The sequence below is a fragment of the Lasiosphaeria miniovina genome (assembly GCF_030549165.1).
Source record: "Lasiosphaeria miniovina strain SMH2392-1A chromosome Unknown B0T26scaffold_7, whole genome shotgun sequence".
NCBI lineage: Eukaryota > Fungi > Ascomycota > Sordariomycetes > Sordariales > Lasiosphaeriaceae > Lasiosphaeria > Lasiosphaeria miniovina.
In genome coordinates, this window is record NW_026848226.1 from 1,817,647 (window position 1) to 1,832,965 (window position 15,319).

A 15,319-nucleotide genomic window follows, 5' to 3' on the forward strand; every position below is an offset into this window, starting at 1 on the left:
TCATGCATCAATACTCCTTCTCCGCTCACATCACTTTTGGGACGGGCGGAGCACTGACGGTCCTGGGAAAGGGGGTGGGCGACTGGAAGACCCCATGGCGGCAGATCGTTGTCGTGTTTTGTTGTGGCCGTGGCGGTCTTGGGTGCGTTGACATTTGGATAGCACCCCAAGGTACTCGAGTACTCGGCTCAAGTCTGTTGGAATCGCTGCCGTCGATCGGACAGTGCAGTGCAGTGCTGCATTTGCTGTACCCCGAGTCTTTCTTTCTCCCTGTTCCTCTCGCTCTACTAATGAAACCAGACAGCTCTCGACAGGGCTGAGCATATCAGAACACCCCTTTCGTATTGGTTGCCGTGGTCATACACAAAATAAAACCGCCATTCTCTTCATCCTTTCCCATTTTCTGTCTGGGTTGGTTTTGGTGTTTTTGTTGGCATGCGGCAATGACACGGCAGAGATCCCTCCACTTCCCAACGCCCGGAGGAGAGACGACAGCATTTTTTATCGTTGGGCAGGCGGCTTGGGGCTCTTCCCGGCGGCGGCGGGCTTCTTGTCGTCCTTCTCCTTCTTCTTCTTCTGCTCGGGCTTCAGCGTCGCGTGGTGGATGAACCACAGCAGCGTGATCTGCAGCGCTATACCGACCAGCACCAATATCAGGATGGTGAACAGATTCGGCTGGTCGTTGAGCACCGCCACGGCCTGCGGCGTGGCGCCGATCTTGCCGAACCAGTCAAAGGGTCCCGGCTGGGGTGTTGCGGCGGCGGAGGGCGCGGGGGTGGACATGGTGTATGTATGTGTGTATGTGTGCCTGCGGCGTATGTAAGGGTATATAAGGCTGGTGGGCGGTTGTGGGCGGTCGGCCTCTCTATGGTCCCGGCTGGGATTACTGTTGTTGTTTGGATGACCTCGCGGAGATGACCAAGACAAGAGTGGAAGAAAAGAAGAGAAAAAGATCGTGAGGCGGAGGAGGGGAGGAGCCTAGGGATAGGCGAGGTAGATAATAGACAGTTGGGATCAAAGCGCCGCAGGAGTGTTTCGCCCTTGTTTATTGCAATCCTTGGCCTTCCAGGGCAAGAAGAGCAAGGGCGAGCGAGCAACAAGACGCAGAATGGCTATCAAATTGAAACTAGACACGTAGTTCAAGAAGATCAAGCGTACTTTCGGCTTGTAGTCCGAGAAGAGAGATCAGTAATTATTTAAGTGCACTGTGGGGAATGCAGGTGGAAGCAAGAGAGAAAAAAAGGTTGGTATAATAAGAGAAAACGAGAGATGGGAGTGCAACCCGAGAGAGGGGAGATGGGGGATGGCCAGACCACTTGGCCTGGGCTGCGTCTTGAAACCACAGGCGCGACAATAGAACGATTCCTAGCAGAAAAGTCGCACGAGACGTCCCCTTCTACCTTCTCTACTGCGTAAGTACAAAGTACCACCCCCAGGTGCCGGCCAAGCAGGGCTTGAGACGCTGGTCTGGCCGACTTAGTCGAGGGACGTCGTCTTGAAGGGGGAAAGTGACAAGTGACAAGCACCTTGCGGCAAAATGATCCCTGGCCGCGTTTCAGACTTGCGACAGAGTCGCCTGATGCAGTTAGGTAAGCAAGCCCTGATTGGCTGGCCGCCCCCAGCGCCCAAGCCGATTGCCGAGGCCAGAACTTGGAGCGTCGACTACGTTGCCGACAAGAGACTTGAATTGCTGGCAGATCGTTGATTGCCATGTAACCTCCGGAGGATTGGCGCGGGTAAAGGCAGGCAAGTGTAGACGGACTGCATATACGGAGATGCTTAGACAAAATTCTGGAGGTGGAGCATTTGTATCTGTTGTGGCTTCTTTTTGATGGCGGTCACATGATGGGTCAGATGACTTGATCGGCTTTCTGGGAAGGGCTGGTCCAGCGAGCCAAACAATGTTTGGCCTGGAATATTAGGCGGCATGGGACCGACTAGGGTCCTAGGGTCCATTCGCCAAGCGCTAGCATAGCCAAGATTAGGCCCAAAAAAAAATCATTGCCATCAAGGTGAGTAGTCAGCGTCCCATAGCAGCTGCAAGCTTCGCAGCAGAAAAAGAAGGAGACGCGACAAGGGTTCGAGCTCCTCGCAACAAGCCGCTGCCATTGGGGCTCCCGACGACCACAGCCCAGCCCGGTCCCGACAGCAACAGCAACAGCGATAGCGACAGCAAAAGGACGGCGGAACGCGATGAGCGTAGCACGCCCGTTGGCCCGGAGTTTGTTTTCGCGGCGGCTCGTGGCCCTGTCGACTCCGCCAGCGCAGCCATGTCACCACCACTCGTTCCACACGTCGCCGCCCCTGGCCGTCCGGCGCCGGCCACGCTTCAAGAACATACGCGCTGCTGATATGGGGCTGGTGACGGAGGAGAAAGTGGAGCAGTTCGCACAGCAGAACTTCCCCCGCTTCACGCCCGAGGAGGTGGCCGAGCTCAGCAAGCGCTTCTCGCCCGAGCAGATCACGGCCCTCGAGGCCGGCGAGGCCTCCATCGACCCCAAGGACCTGACGGTGCAGGGCCGCCTGCGCGTCGACCCCTACATCCTGCCCTACATTGAGGACTTTGCCGACATCCAGCCCATCGTCGACAAGCGCCCCAAGAACAAGGCGCCCCCCGACCCCACGGCGCGCTTCATGGACCTCGACGAGTTCACCGCCGACCTGGTCGAGTGGGCCGACAAGTTCAAGACGGGCGACCCGACGGGCACCATGAAGAGGCTGGGCGACTTCGTGCCCGAAAAGTGGAGACACGCCGACGAGAAGAACTGGCCCGCCGGCGTGCGCGACAAGGCCAAGAAGGACTTTCTGCGCTACGTCGAGACCGAGTCGTCCAACACGTCGTCGGGCGTCCTCACGGACGCCGACGTGCTCGAGTACATCCTGGAGCGGTCGTCCATGACGGACAAGAACCGGCAGAGCAACTCGCTGCTCGCCCCGGCCCTCCCTAACAAGGTGCCTGGCGTCGCGGGGCTGTACAAGAACGCCATCGACCCGGCCGACGAGGGCCTCGACGACTCGGGCATCTACCAGGACCTGAAGAAGCGCACCGGCATGACGGTGAGGCAGATCCTCTCCCTCCGGGTCAAGGTCATCGTGAGACGCTATGTCGTGAACCAGACGCGTCTGGGCAAAGTGAGGAGTGCTTCCATCATGGCCTTTGCCGGCAACGAGAACGGGTGGCTCGGGATTGGAATGGCCAAGTCGACCGAAAGCCCCTTGGCCATGGAGAAGGCGAAGCTCCTGGCCATCGCCGATATGAAGCCGATTCCGAGATACGAGAACCGGACCGTGTACGGCAACACCGAGGGCAAAGTTGGCGCCACTGTCGTGCAACTGTTTCCTCGACCTCCAGGTAAAAATAATCTCTCCCGCTTTGCACCTCGTATGTGATTTCTTAAAAGAAACAAGAATACTGACGTTGTGCTGCAGGATTTGGCCTCCGCGTACCATTCCGCATCTTTGAGCTTTGCCGGGCCGCAGGAATCCGCGATCTGGCCGCCAAGATGCCGCGTGCCCGCAGCCCGATGAACTCGGTCAAGGCCCTGCACCAGGCCCTGATGAGCCAGAAAGACCCAGAGAAGATCGCCAAGGGGAGGGGGAGGAAGCTTGTGGATGTCCGCAAGGTGTATTATGGCGGAGCTGTATATTAAACCAAAAATACTAGACATCCCTTTTCTTGGCGGCAGGGGGAAAAGAGGAAAATGTATCTCTATGTCTAATCATATAAATATATATATATTGTCTACCAGAGAAACACCAGTCTCCAACGAGCGCAGTATATATATTTGCAGCAAGGGGCTTTTCTTAGCACGTTGGTCCTACTGTTATAGACATGCATACTACCCAAGTCAATTTCCGCTGGTCTACAGAAAAAGAGCGAGCGAGTAGTTTGGTTTTCACTTCATATTCATTAGACTCCTATCCCTAGCCACCGTTTTGGTTGTCCCCGTCGAAAAGAAATAAATGTCCAGGGTATCTCTCTCTCTCATCTGCTCCCAGATCGTAGGTTGGTAGGCTAAGAGTAAAACAAGGTACACGCAACCTCTCCGCTACCTCCCCAGAACGGACGTCTCTACCCTGTCTGCTATGTGTAGGTAGCGATAAGATAGGGCCCTTCTGCACCATGTATATAGCAACAAGCAGATATGATCATAAACACCAAACACTAACCCCCCCCCCCCCCCCCTTTTTTTTTTTTCTTTCTGCTCTTTTTTTGTTACTACTACAGCTACAGCTACTGCTGGTCACCACCGCCGCCCCAGTCAATCTCCTGCTGCAGCACAATGCTGTACACGCTGGCTTTGAGTAACGTGAAGACGAGGCTCGTCTTGCGCTCGAGCTCGCGCAAGCCGTCGAGGATCTCGCTGGTCGGCGCGCTGGCGAGGTGGTCGAGCATGGATGCCAGCTGTGACGGGGTTAGTGTTGGTGTGGATCATGAGCTAGGTATGAATTTTATTGTGTGTGTGTGTGTGTGTGTGTGTGTGTGTGCGTGTGTGTGTGTGTGTATGTGATGATGACGGAGTTGGTGAGAAGTGAGCGAGTTAGTCAGTGAGTGGAGATACAAATAATCCCAGCATTTAAACACATAAAAGTACATCGTGGCTTGGGAATGGGATTCACACCAATTAAAAAAAATAAGAATAAAAATAAAAATAGCAAACTAACTTTCTTCATGTTCTCAGCCAAGCGCTCATACTCGTCGAGCACCTCCTGCTCGGTAGGCGACAGTTCGGGCGGCGAGGCCAGCAGCGCGCTGGGCGGCCTTGGCGGCTCCATTTGCGCGATCGTACGTACGCACAAGTGTGCGTGCTTCTCCCGCTCAGCTCGGTGCTCTCCCTTCGCCAATATAGGTGAATTCACGCAGTTGCTCGTGGCGATGACGAGGATCACAAACTGGCTTGAAGACGCGGTCAACGCGCTGCTTGTCTCGAGCGCGGGGGGCATCAACCCTTCCCCTCCGTCATTGGGTGGGAAGGGGGAGGGGGGCTCCCCGTTCCCCTAGAAATACAGTGTGAATACACGTGCAGATACTTCGCTGCACACTGTATGAACGGCCTCGGCGTGGCTTGCTTACCTCCCCCTGAATGGCGGCGACAAGTAAACAACTGACTGTATCGAAGCTGCCAGAGACGAATTTGCATGCTATTTAGGGTGAAAATGATCTCAATGCCTAGTTCGCGCTAAATTACACTTGGTAAACCCCTTCACGGGGTATTATACAGTGTCGTGTCTAGCATGCCTAATGTGAGAAATAAAAGGGGCTCCTTTTCAAGTACTTATATTGCCCAGACGAGCACTTTCTCTTCCCACTCCCCTCCAATCTACCTCAATATGTTCTCGTCTTCCGCCTGCCTGGCTTCTCACACGCGGCAATACCGCGAGGAACATCGTCGCCTCGTCTCGGCCTGGCACCGACCATGGACTTGACAGCGCCGACCCAACCCAGCGACTGCCGCTTCCAGGCCCGGGGCTTCGACCCGTCCGACGGCCGCTCCAGAATCATCGGCGGCGGGGGCCGCAGCTCGTCAGTAGCCGCTCGGAGGAACGGAGGAGCCACCGCGATACTCTCCGGTCTAGCTTCATCACCCTCGTCCTCGTCCGACGTGACTCCCGTGACGACGTTAGTCATAAAGTGGTCGACCCCCTCCGCGACCCTCGCCGACGGCATGTCGATGATGCGCTCTTCAATGTCGTAGTCCATGCGCAACTCTGCCAGTGTCTCGGGGGCCATCCTCTCCGGGACAGGAGGTTCGTCGTTCGAGGGCGGCCGCTTGCTCTTTCTCGCCTGCCACGTCACTTTGCGGTGCTCCTTGAAATCGAACTTGACCGGCACCTCGCTATCACCGCTGCTGGACGAAGGAGACGAAGAAGGCACGACGCGCTCGGCGGCGATCTCGACCCACACCTCAGCCTTGCGGATGGTATCGGCGTAGATGATGAGCACGGCCAGGACCGACAGCGGCAGCGCGGCCGCCCAGAACACGAAGAACTTGTCGCCGTACGGCCCGAACGTATCGCCCATTGACAGGATCCCCGACACGATGGGCATCGGGATCAGGATCCCGCCCAGGTAGCTGACGCGGTCGAGCGCCCGCTGGTTCTCGTCGGCGCTGGGCCGCGGCAGCAGCGATCTTCTGTCGTTATTGTTGTTGACGGCGCTGCCGTCGGTTTGTTGCTGCTGCGAGGCGTCCATCGTGTTGGTGCGGCTGATCTTCCGCGAGCTGGCTGACGTCTTGGAGGATCGGGTTCTTGTCGTCGACCCTGCGAGCGAAGACGGGTCAGGTTTCAAGGGAGACGAGACGAGCAGAGCAATACGCTCATGCACTCGAGAAGCAAGTTCTTTCCAGTCCGAAGATGTATACAGACATCCAGTACCTTGCTGAAGTCCTGCAACGTCAGTGACCCTTCCGCGGTCGAGAGATGTACGCAACTCCCTAGATCTCTGCTGCCGTTCCAGGAAGCCAGCCATGTCGGCATTCCGCTCGAGAGACTCGAGCATCCGCCAGCAGCACGCAGCCTGCTCGCGGCGTCTGTGAAACAGCGAAACAATACCCAGACCAAGAAACTCGAACAACTCGAGCCAGTGGTCATATGCCAGTTCCGACAGGACGTGCTGCAGCCCCCCAGCTTCATCCCCAACAACCCCACGTTCTACGACATCGAAGATACCATGCTCCAGCGCGTCGACAAGAGTGTCTTCCAAACTCGCCGTCTGGCACCCCTCAGACAGCAGCACGTCCCACTCGTCGTCGTCGTCACCTTTGGCCGTCTGCTTCTCTGAGGCAACAGTGGTGTCGCGGGGCGAGACCGAGAACGGCTCTGTCACGGCCCCCGTCGCCCTCCGCGCCTTGCGCAGTTGCGAACCCGGATCGCTGCTCCACACGGGCCGGTCAAGAAACATCACGGCAACATTGCCCGTGGCCGTGGCCCAGAGCGACGCGCGGCAAAACACAGCAGCAGCCGCAGCAGCAGCAGCAGTAGCAGCAACATTGCCTGTGCCCGTCTTGGGTGCCGCCATGGTCGCGACGACGGGCGGCGCGTCCATCAGGTCGACGAACCTTCTGCTCACCGTCGTTTCCCTGGACATGGTGGCGGTGCGCTGGACGAGTTCGGGGTATTCGTAGACGGCGAAGCGTGTCTCCGTCTCGTTGGTTTGGGCCCGCCGCCGCCGCCTCAGCGCCGGGCGGTAGCGGTAGCGGCCGGCGTGGGCTTCGACAAACGCCGGGTCGACGTCCAGGCAGGCGAGCACGGCGTCGAGGTGGCCTGCCGGCAGGCCGTGCAGCACGAACAGGCGCCATTGATTACTGCTGCCGTCGGACCTGGCCGTGGCTGCTTCGAGAGCCGCGCGCCACTCCCCGGCCGTGGCCAGGGCCGTCTTCCGACTCCCGCCCCCGGGAGCGTCCCAGTCGAGCAGGTAGGCCGGAGGGGGCGCGTCTGTGGGTACGCCGGTGGCTTGTTGCAATGTCTCCGCCTGGTTCGGGTGCTTGATGTGGTAGATGCGCTGCTGTTCTTGTTGTTGGTCCTGCTTGCGGTTCTGCTGCGCCGCGCGCGCACGCTGGATGGCTTCTTCCATACTGGACATGGTTCCTGAACCCTACCAAGGTCTATACCGAGCTTGAGAAGACGTGAAATGTTTTAGTGCGTCTATGTCTTCTGAACGCTGTGAGGAAAGACAATGGATGCGAGTTCAATTCAAGGCAACCTCTCCCATCAATCAACAGACCCAGCCTGGCTCGTGGCTGCCTTGCCGTGTAATACCTACATAGCAAGGCAAGGCCAAAAAGGAAAACCCAGCACCGTCCAAGGCAGGCAGAGGCAGAGCCAAGCACGGCCGACCGACAATTGCATTACATCAGTGGAAGAGGAAGTAGGAACATCGCATCCCTTTTCGGGAAACGTCGCTCAGCCACACACGCGCAGCTTTGGGCCAATAGAGACCAACGTTCTGCCGTGCAGCACGCCGAATTTGGTCACAAAAAGGCGGGGGAGTGTAAAAGCAATCCTTGTGACGATCCTCAGTCCCGAAGATGGTCACTCATTCAGCCGCACAAAGCGTAACTCGGGCAGTTGTCCAAGTAGTGTAGCACACCAGCATGGGCTCGGTCCCAGCGACACAGCACAACAACATAAGAACCATCTCTCTCATACACACAGAGGAGACCGATTAACAATCCACACTTCACAGTTCGTAGAAGCAACCATCATGCATAATATTGAAGCTGTCCGTCCCGTTTTCTTCTTTCAAACGATGAGATAGATAAATGAGGCAAGGCAAGGCAAGTAGCTGCTGTAAAAGAGACTCCAGCGCGACTCATAGTAGCAGGCAAAAGGACAACTCAAGGACCAAAGAGAGTAAGGTAGGCACCTAGGTAGCGAGACAACCATTTGAGTGATAAATCCTCCCCATCCCGCCATGGAAAAAAAATAAGACGAAAAATCTCGCAAGGAACCACACAAACAGACAGAAAATAGAGAGCAGCTCCATTTCCTGCAGCAAAGGCAAAAGCAAAAGAATAAATTGAATTAAAAAAAAAAAAAGTCAAAATAGACAATAGAAACGCCAGCCAGAGAGAGAGATATATGATTTGCCCCCTAAAAAACCGAAAGAAAAAGAAGGAAGAAACTCCAGTTCAGATGAAGTAAGCTAGCTACCTTACCTACCTAGTTAGCATAACGATGAAGATATGGTAACAAGAGAGTTACACAGAGAGAGAGAGAGAGGGAGACGATGTATTTCCTTTCTTTTCTTCAGAGAAAAATAAAGAAAAGAATTGCAGAGACCAGAGTCCACCGAGAGCCCCAGATCTTGCCACGCCCTCCACACACACACACACATACACACACACATACACACACACACTCGCGCACACACGCGTCTCCCCCGGCCCGTCATAATGTGTCAGTCTAAAATGAGCGAGAGTGACCATGAGATGATGACGAAGAACAAAAGGAGAGAGAATGACAGCCAACCAAGCCAGGAGAGGTGGAGGAGAGAAAAAAAAGCCAAAAGGGCATGAAAAAAAAAAGATGACCCGGCCTCACCCCCAAAGTTTAAAAGAGAAAAAAGAAGACCTCCATGTGTAAATGCTCTCTCAAGTGACGGGCCGAGAGGGGTGTGTAGCAAAAAGAGAGAAATCGAGAATAGGGAGCAAGTTCCAGTTCCAAGGGATCGCGGGAGCGGCTTGATTCATCTCTGAAGAAGAAAAAAACCACCCCGGCCAATCAAGGGACCCCTCCCCCCTCCCTCCTAGAGCACGGTGCAGAAGACGGCTCGCTGCCTCGGCCGGAGAAGACGGGCCCCCACAGCTGGTGGGTAACTGCTTCCATGAGCTTCCTATGACTCGTATCCATTGGCATTGCCGCCTTTCTGGGCGGCGGCGGCGGCGGCGTTTTTGGCCTTGTTGGCTTCTGCAGCGTAGTGCTGGTCCTCGCCCTCGTGGTGCAGCGTGACGCTGTTGAACTCCTCAAAGGGGTCAACCACGTCCGCCCCCGGCGTCACCAGGCCGCTGTCCATGGGCAGATGGCCTTTTAACCCCATCGGTCTTGAGCCGCTAATGTCGACGCTCTCGCTCTCCTTGACGTTGCGGAAATTGATAGTATCGATGCCCCGCCCCTGGTTGGGCACGATGGGCGGCTTCATGTGGCGGATGAGCGCCCATTGCGTCGTCCTGAAGAACGGGTGGCTCTTGATGTCGGACGCACCAGCTCGGGCCCCGAGCCGGCGGTTCTCGTCCTTGATAAGCAGTTTCCGGATTAGGGATTTGCATAGACTACGCAGGCTCGTTAGTATAACACCACACCAAAAAGATGGATTGTGAAACTGACTTTGATATTTGCGGTGCCCCCGCGTGGTCAGGGAAAGGAATATCTTCCCTGAGGATGTTCGCAAACGTCGCATTGCGGTTCTTCCCCTTGAACGGTGTCGTGCCGTACAACATCTCATAGACTAGGATTCCCAGGGTCCACCAGTCCACGGCGCTGGTGTGCCCGCTCCCCTTGATAACCTCGGGGGCGATATACTCCTCGGTTCCCACGAACGAATTCGTCCGGAAGTTGGCGATGCACGACTTGGTGTCGATTGTCGGCAGCGACGACGTGCTCGTACCGTTCTTGCCGATAATCATCGTTGGCTTGCCGCCGGGATCCGACTGTTTGGAGAGATCAAAGTCCGAAAGCATTATGTGACCGGACTGGTGAAGCAAGATGTCTGGTACGGGCAGAGTCAGCAAAGCATCACGATACGGGAATGAAGTCGGTTTTCAACATACTCTCTGGCTTCAGATCCCTGTAAATAAAACCCATCAGATGTAGATACTCCAACGCCGCCGTGACTTCTGCCGCGTAAAACCGGGCATCGTCTTCTGGTATGCACTTGCCGGGCCGTGTCTGCAGCGCCCTGAAGAATTCGCCGCCGCTGCAGTATTCCATGCACAGGTAGAGGTAATCCTCGGACTGGAACGAGTGATAGAGCGTCACGATAAAGGGGTGGTTACTCGTGGCGAGAATCTCTTGTTCTGCTAGCGCTCGCTTGATCTTGTTGCGCTTGATCATCTCCTTTTTGCTCAAGACTGTGGGTATTTGTCAGCGGGTGTTGTCCGGTACCTCCGAGACCAAAAGGACTCCGGCACGGATAAGAGCAGCCTACCTTTCATGGCATACAGCCTCGAGCTCTTCTTTTCCCTCACCAGGTAAACCTTTCCCACGTCTCCCTTACCGATCAGCTTGATCTTGTCGAAGCTCTGCGGGCCGACCTCGACGTTCCGGACTTTGATCGAGTTGGAGCTGTAGGTGCGGCGGAAGGCGAGCGGCGAGCGGCCCGGCGGCGGGAGGGCTCCAAGGCCATCCGGGTCGGGTATAGACAGGCCGTTGGAAGCGTCTTCGGTGGGTGTCGTCTGTTCGGCGAAGCCGAGCGTGTTGGAGTCCTTGTTGCGGACCAACGGCTCCTTTGCTAGCTCGGCCGTGGCGGGGCGCTCGGCGCTGCCCTTGCTCTTGGAAAACAGCCCCTGAACATTGGGGGCGCTGGCAACCCTCCGCAACTTCCGCGCGAGCTCCTCCTTGGTGGTGGTGGTGGGCTGCTCGTCGATCGCGATGCCGTTAGGACCGTCGATCTTGAGGATGGGGGTGTCGGGGGGGCTCGGGGGAACGGAGCCCTCGTTGTGATGGCGGAGGCCGGGCTGGCCCTGGTGAGCAAAGTAGGGGTTCGCATGCGCCGTAGGGCTCATGGACTCGTCGAGCGCATTGCCCTCGCTGGCGACCGTGGCACTGCGCAAGCGGCCGACGCTGAAGAAGCGGGACTGGCGGAATGGCGTCTTGGTCTCGGCTTTGAGGGCGGACCCATGACTGCTGCCGCTGCCACTGCCGCTGCCACTGTTGCTCTCACGGTCGCGCCCGCCCGAGTTGATGCGGAAGAAATTCCTCAGCCGCTGCGGAAAGTGGCTATCGCCAATCGTGCTCTTTGTTGACGGCATTCTTATAGTCGTACCGGATCATGAGGCGACGGCCATGTTGGGAGGGATGGGAATGGAAGTTTGGATGGGGTGATGTGATGTGATGGTGGAGGATCCAGGTGTGACGGCGCTGCCCTGAGAAGTGGAGGATAGATTAGCTAGGCGCTGCTAAGCTAAAAGGCCCGCCCCCAGAATTCCAGAATGCCGGCCCTGCGCTGTACGTACGGGCCTTCACTGTAAAGTTGGTATGTGCTCTTGGGAGGCCCCTGTTCGCCAGTGGCCAGCCCCCCGTTGCCAATTGGCAAGCGGCGAGTCACGGGACTTTCCGCTGCCCAGCCCGCGCCATCGGCCTGCGCCCGGTGGCCACACGGCCAACCCTCAGCCAGCCCGCCCCTGTCAATGCCCCTTCCCAAGAATCAAAATGCTCAGAATGTCAAATCGTTCCTGCTCCCATTCAGCCCAGCCCAGCGTTGAAAGTTCCTTTTCTCCATTCGCGGGCGCACAGTCCAGTTTGGGATGTTCAGGGCCTACCAATCCCGGTTGGCAGGCGCTGACAAGGGGCATGTAAATCGTAACCTGGAAGGTGAGGAGTGGTATCCGTCCGTATCCGTAGCGCGAATACCAACCTGAACTGGAGTGCTCCGAAACTGATTTGGACCTTCTGAATCTTGACCTTTGCCACCCTCACTTGCTGTCTTTTCCCCCGGGCAGGACACACACCTAAATTGGCTCGCGACATATGCAACGTGCGGGTTTATTTCACGGACTTGCTTGTCTGCTCCTTTTCCGGGTTACCTTTTTCTCCTGAAGCGCGGGGCATAATACCTCACTCAAGTATCTTCTTTGGCTGCAGGGCGACACCGGGTCTCCTGATTGGCCCTCGCCTGCCCTTCCCTCGCCTTCTCCGGGCGCCTGGGTTGGAGAAAGAAGGCCTGTTGAGGAGCTCAACCTGTTCGCCAGCGGCAATGTGAGTGCTGTGGGTAAATGGCTCGACGCAACCGCGTATCCGTAGGTTAGGCTGGCGAAACCGGGGCTTAGGTTTGCTCTCCTGGCCTAGCAATGTAATGCATGTACCTACACGCGGACGGGCTACCTTAGTTCTAGACTCGAACGACGAAAGAGAATATGCGTGCATGCACGCATGCTCCCAAACAAGCACGTCTTGTTGCAATCAAGCAGTATTACGGAGCAAACGGTGGGGGGAGGTGTATGTACGCCAACCAGGGAACTGCGATTGTGTTACACCATTTCGCCGAGAACTTCATCCTTCACCATACTAAACTTGGACACCTACCTTTCTGGGATGTCGAAATGCCCAGCCAGTCTTAGCTCCCTGAGAACCATCTTTACACAGCAACCTTAGAAGTATGTTCCTATTACTTATAGTAAGTTTGGTCGTCGAGCCGTACGGGCTGACATAATCAGGCGGCTTCTTGCCCCCAACTTGAAGGCTCCCACTAGACGCACACGTGTGTGCGCTTATGTAAGTGACCTTTTTGAAGCATGGAAGGCAATTCGGCTTGCATTGATCAACCAACTCTCTGAGTTGCGGTCTAACCAAGCTAAACAACAGATCCGTATACCTCTTGAGCTCGATAAAGCTCTGTATAATGCCGTACAGGGCTGGGTCTCATACGAAGCATTACGGAAGGTTGAGAAGCAGCGGCAATTGCAGTGGAAAGACCCTCCTCCGCGGCCTACTTGTACAGGCACTTTTACACGTATCTACGGGCTTCCATGTGTACATGTACTTACTGGGCGTCAAGAGCCTCTTCTTCTTGAAGACTTCCATTCGCACTGGCGCTTAATACGTGATGGGGCTCCACCTCAGCTTTTAGAGCCCCATCGTATAGAGCCAAAAGCTACAAGTAGGCTCCCAGCGTCAAGTACGAAGCGAGAGCCCGCCGAGGCAACACAGGCAACGCGGGCTAAGCGGCTAAGCCAGTGTACGGCTTGCGGTGAAATTGGCCATAGACGGACCTCTCGGGTGTGCCCGAAGCGTTATTCAGATGTTGTACGGATTGATTGAATGGCTGGCTGGCTGGCTGCAGTGTGGGCGATAGGTTGGCTGTGGTGGAAAAGGGTGCGAAAAAATTGGCCGCGTTAGATGCATTTTCAGAGTTACATAAGCAATTTCACACTTACATAAGCGCACACACGTGTGCGTCTAGTGGGAGCCCAACTTGAAGCGCAACGCCCCGTGGGTGGTCTGTGCTCATGTGATCAACCGAATGCTTGGCAACAACATCGCTTGAGCGCGTTTGTTGGAACGACTTGCTGAACGGCCTGTAAATGCCCTCCATTTCCACGTGCTTCCAGCCGCCACCAATCTCATCGATAAACCCAATGCCAAAACGGTTAGATTGATGATGGGACTAGAGAAGATATTTTCATAGCCGGAGTTTTCCCCCTTCACATTTCACACTCATCTAGGCTATGTTGGCGACTTCACTCTGCACACTTGACTCCTCATCGACCTCTCGACTTGCTACAGCAGCTAGGGTGGCGGCGGACAAACACATCGCAGCCACACAACTCCCTCTAAGCCGGGAATCATGCCATACAACCCCGGTTTTGATTCGGCAGCGGGCTCCAATATCTACTCTAGCACCTCAAGCAGTGCTAGCGACAACCGCGGTCACCCACCGGGTGAGCAGCTTGGCCTCGCCCACGTTCCTCAACCCCGCGCGGGACAAAATGGCCTAATCAGGGACTCCGAGGATGATTCCGACCAGGAGATGTATGAGATGGGTGATGACGAAGACGAGTACGACCAAGCCGAGCTGCCCCAACCCAGCTATACGCCACCTCCCGTCACTCCGGCCATCGCTCAATCTCAAACAAGAATTCCGCCTACACCGGAGAATCCCCCGTTATCCCAGGTGGCTGTTATACTTCACTCTAGTCTGCAAAAGGAAGCATATGCCAAAGTCGAGGATGAAGAAAGCTCGGGCCTTTTCGTAACCTTGGATCTTACCCGCATGCCGAAGAAACTACACGCTGCCACAGATGCAGGACCACCGCGTGCTTCTTCCAAGGCTAGCAGCCCAGCAATCACCGATGCCGCCCCACGACCAAAGAAACGAGGTCGGACGATAGGGTGGACGGCGGGAACCGGGCCGTACTTGGAAAATAAAGGCCTGCCCGGCGCGAGGCCAAAGGTGAAGAAAGCTGCGGGCGACCTCAAGCGGAGAGCTCGCCGCCCCAGAAACCCCTCGCCCACGCCTCGTCGTGTATACCTGGCCCTCAAGCCGAAATTTGTACCGTTCCTCTGTGAGTGGGAGGGATGCCCGGCCCAGCTGCAGAACCATGAGACGCTACGAAGGCACGTTATGAAGGTTCATGGGCACGCCGAAACCTGTAAATGGGGCAAGTGCGCAAAGCTCCAGCCAGTACCACAACCAATGGGAAAGGACGAGCTTGCGGCCCACATGGACAAGGCACATCTCCTGCCCTGCGTCTGGAATGCTGGCGATGGGCCGCGCAACACCGATCTGGGGATGCCCAATGCAGCGTCTATGAGAGGGGACGCCGACCCGCTGCCGCCATATCTGTTCGACGAAGATGGTCATCAGGTGACGCCTTCCATCAAGGACCAGGATTATGAGAATGACAAGGACCGCAGGAACCGGCAGCATATGCTAGATCGCCTAATAACGCGGCGAGATAACAACGCACCAGACGAGCCACAATACACGCAACAGGAGTTGAAAGAGGTAGCCCTCGCTCTCAGCCAGAAGAAAGCCAAGCAGAAGATGTTCAAGGAGTATCGAGACCGCGCCGTAGGAGCCCCCGGTGTACAGGGGACATTAGACCCGCAGTTCAGGGGGATATTGTCATGGCATGGCACCCGGTAAAGAGAATTGAGAACA

General features: G+C 56.2%; 7 protein-coding genes across 7 annotated transcripts; 2 read left to right on the plus strand and 5 right to left on the minus strand.

Moving 5' to 3' along the window:
- Positions 1-546: 546 nt before the first annotated feature.
- B0T26DRAFT_605418 (uncharacterized protein) lies at positions 547-741 on the minus strand (the record flags this gene model as incomplete). Its single annotated transcript, XM_060435810.1, has 1 exon — positions 547-741. A coding segment is annotated over one exon (195 nt), but the record flags the coding sequence as incomplete, so codon positions are not given.
- A 1,452-nt stretch (positions 742-2,193) lies between these two features.
- On the plus strand, positions 2,194-3,650 carry B0T26DRAFT_755929 (ribosomal protein S5, C-terminal domain-containing protein; the record flags this gene model as incomplete). The annotated part of the gene is made up of 2 exons (XM_060446027.1): positions 2,194-3,352; positions 3,430-3,650. The coding sequence occupies 2 exons, from the start codon at positions 2,194-2,196 to the stop codon at positions 3,648-3,650; spliced, it is 1,380 nt and encodes a 459-aa protein (XP_060291519.1).
- A 530-nt stretch (positions 3,651-4,180) lies between these two features.
- On the minus strand, positions 4,181-4,986 carry B0T26DRAFT_726516 (DASH complex subunit Dad3-domain-containing protein). Its single transcript, XM_060442824.1, has 2 exons — positions 4,666-4,986; positions 4,181-4,405 (listed from the first exon to the last, which is right to left on the minus strand). Exons 1-2 carry the CDS (start codon positions 4,942-4,944, stop codon positions 4,235-4,237), a joined length of 450 nt encoding a protein of 149 aa, XP_060291520.1. The 5' UTR covers positions 4,945-4,986; the 3' UTR covers positions 4,181-4,234.
- B0T26DRAFT_726517 (uncharacterized protein) lies at positions 4,978-6,998 on the minus strand. The gene is made up of 2 exons (XM_060442825.1): positions 5,075-6,998; positions 4,978-4,998 (listed from the first exon to the last, which is right to left on the minus strand). The coding sequence occupies exon 1, from the start codon at positions 6,899-6,901 to the stop codon at positions 5,327-5,329; it is 1,575 nt and encodes a 524-aa protein (XP_060291521.1). The 5' UTR covers positions 6,902-6,998; the 3' UTR covers positions 4,978-4,998; positions 5,075-5,326.
- A 14-nt stretch (positions 6,999-7,012) lies between these two features.
- On the minus strand, positions 7,013-7,582 carry B0T26DRAFT_726518 (uncharacterized protein; the record flags this gene model as incomplete). The annotated part of the gene is made up of 1 exon (XM_060442826.1): positions 7,013-7,582. A coding segment is annotated over one exon (570 nt), but the record flags the coding sequence as incomplete, so codon positions are not given.
- Positions 7,583-9,130: 1,548 nt separating this feature from the next.
- On the minus strand, positions 9,131-11,587 carry B0T26DRAFT_453937 (Serine/threonine-protein kinase nrc-2). The gene is made up of 4 exons (XM_060435115.1): positions 10,646-11,587; positions 10,269-10,568; positions 9,826-10,207; positions 9,131-9,770 (listed from the first exon to the last, which is right to left on the minus strand). Exons 1-4 carry the CDS (start codon positions 11,466-11,468, stop codon positions 9,335-9,337), a joined length of 1,941 nt encoding a protein of 646 aa, XP_060291523.1. The 5' UTR covers positions 11,469-11,587; the 3' UTR covers positions 9,131-9,334.
- A 2,733-nt stretch (positions 11,588-14,320) lies between these two features.
- Positions 14,321-15,253, plus strand: B0T26DRAFT_616307 (uncharacterized protein; the record flags this gene model as incomplete). The annotated part of the gene is made up of 1 exon (XM_060435989.1): positions 14,321-15,253. A coding segment is annotated over one exon (933 nt), but the record flags the coding sequence as incomplete, so codon positions are not given.
- Positions 15,254-15,319: the final 66 nt, after the last annotated feature.

Coding starts and splice junctions, on each gene's coding strand:
- B0T26DRAFT_726516 (XM_060442824.1), bottom strand. CDS start 4,944: ATGCCCCCCGCGCTCGAGACAAGCAGCGCGTTGACCGCGTCTTCAAGC. Junction 4,406..4,665: donor TGGCTGAGAACATGAAGAAA/GTTAGTTTGCTA, acceptor ACCCCGTCACAG/CTGGCATCCATGCTCGACCA.
- B0T26DRAFT_726517 (XM_060442825.1), bottom strand. CDS start 6,901: ATGTTTCTTGACCGGCCCGTGTGGAGCAGCGATCCGGGTTCGCAACTG.
- B0T26DRAFT_453937 (XM_060435115.1), bottom strand. CDS start 11,468: ATGCCGTCAACAAAGAGCACGATTGGCGATAGCCACTTTCCGCAGCGG. Junction 10,569..10,645: donor GAGGCTGTATGCCATGAAAG/GTAGGCTGCTCT, acceptor AAATACCCACAG/TCTTGAGCAAAAAGGAGATG. Junction 9,771..9,825: donor GGGGCACCGCAAATATCAAA/GTCAGTTTCACA, acceptor GAGCCTGCGTAG/TCTATGCAAATCCCTAATCC.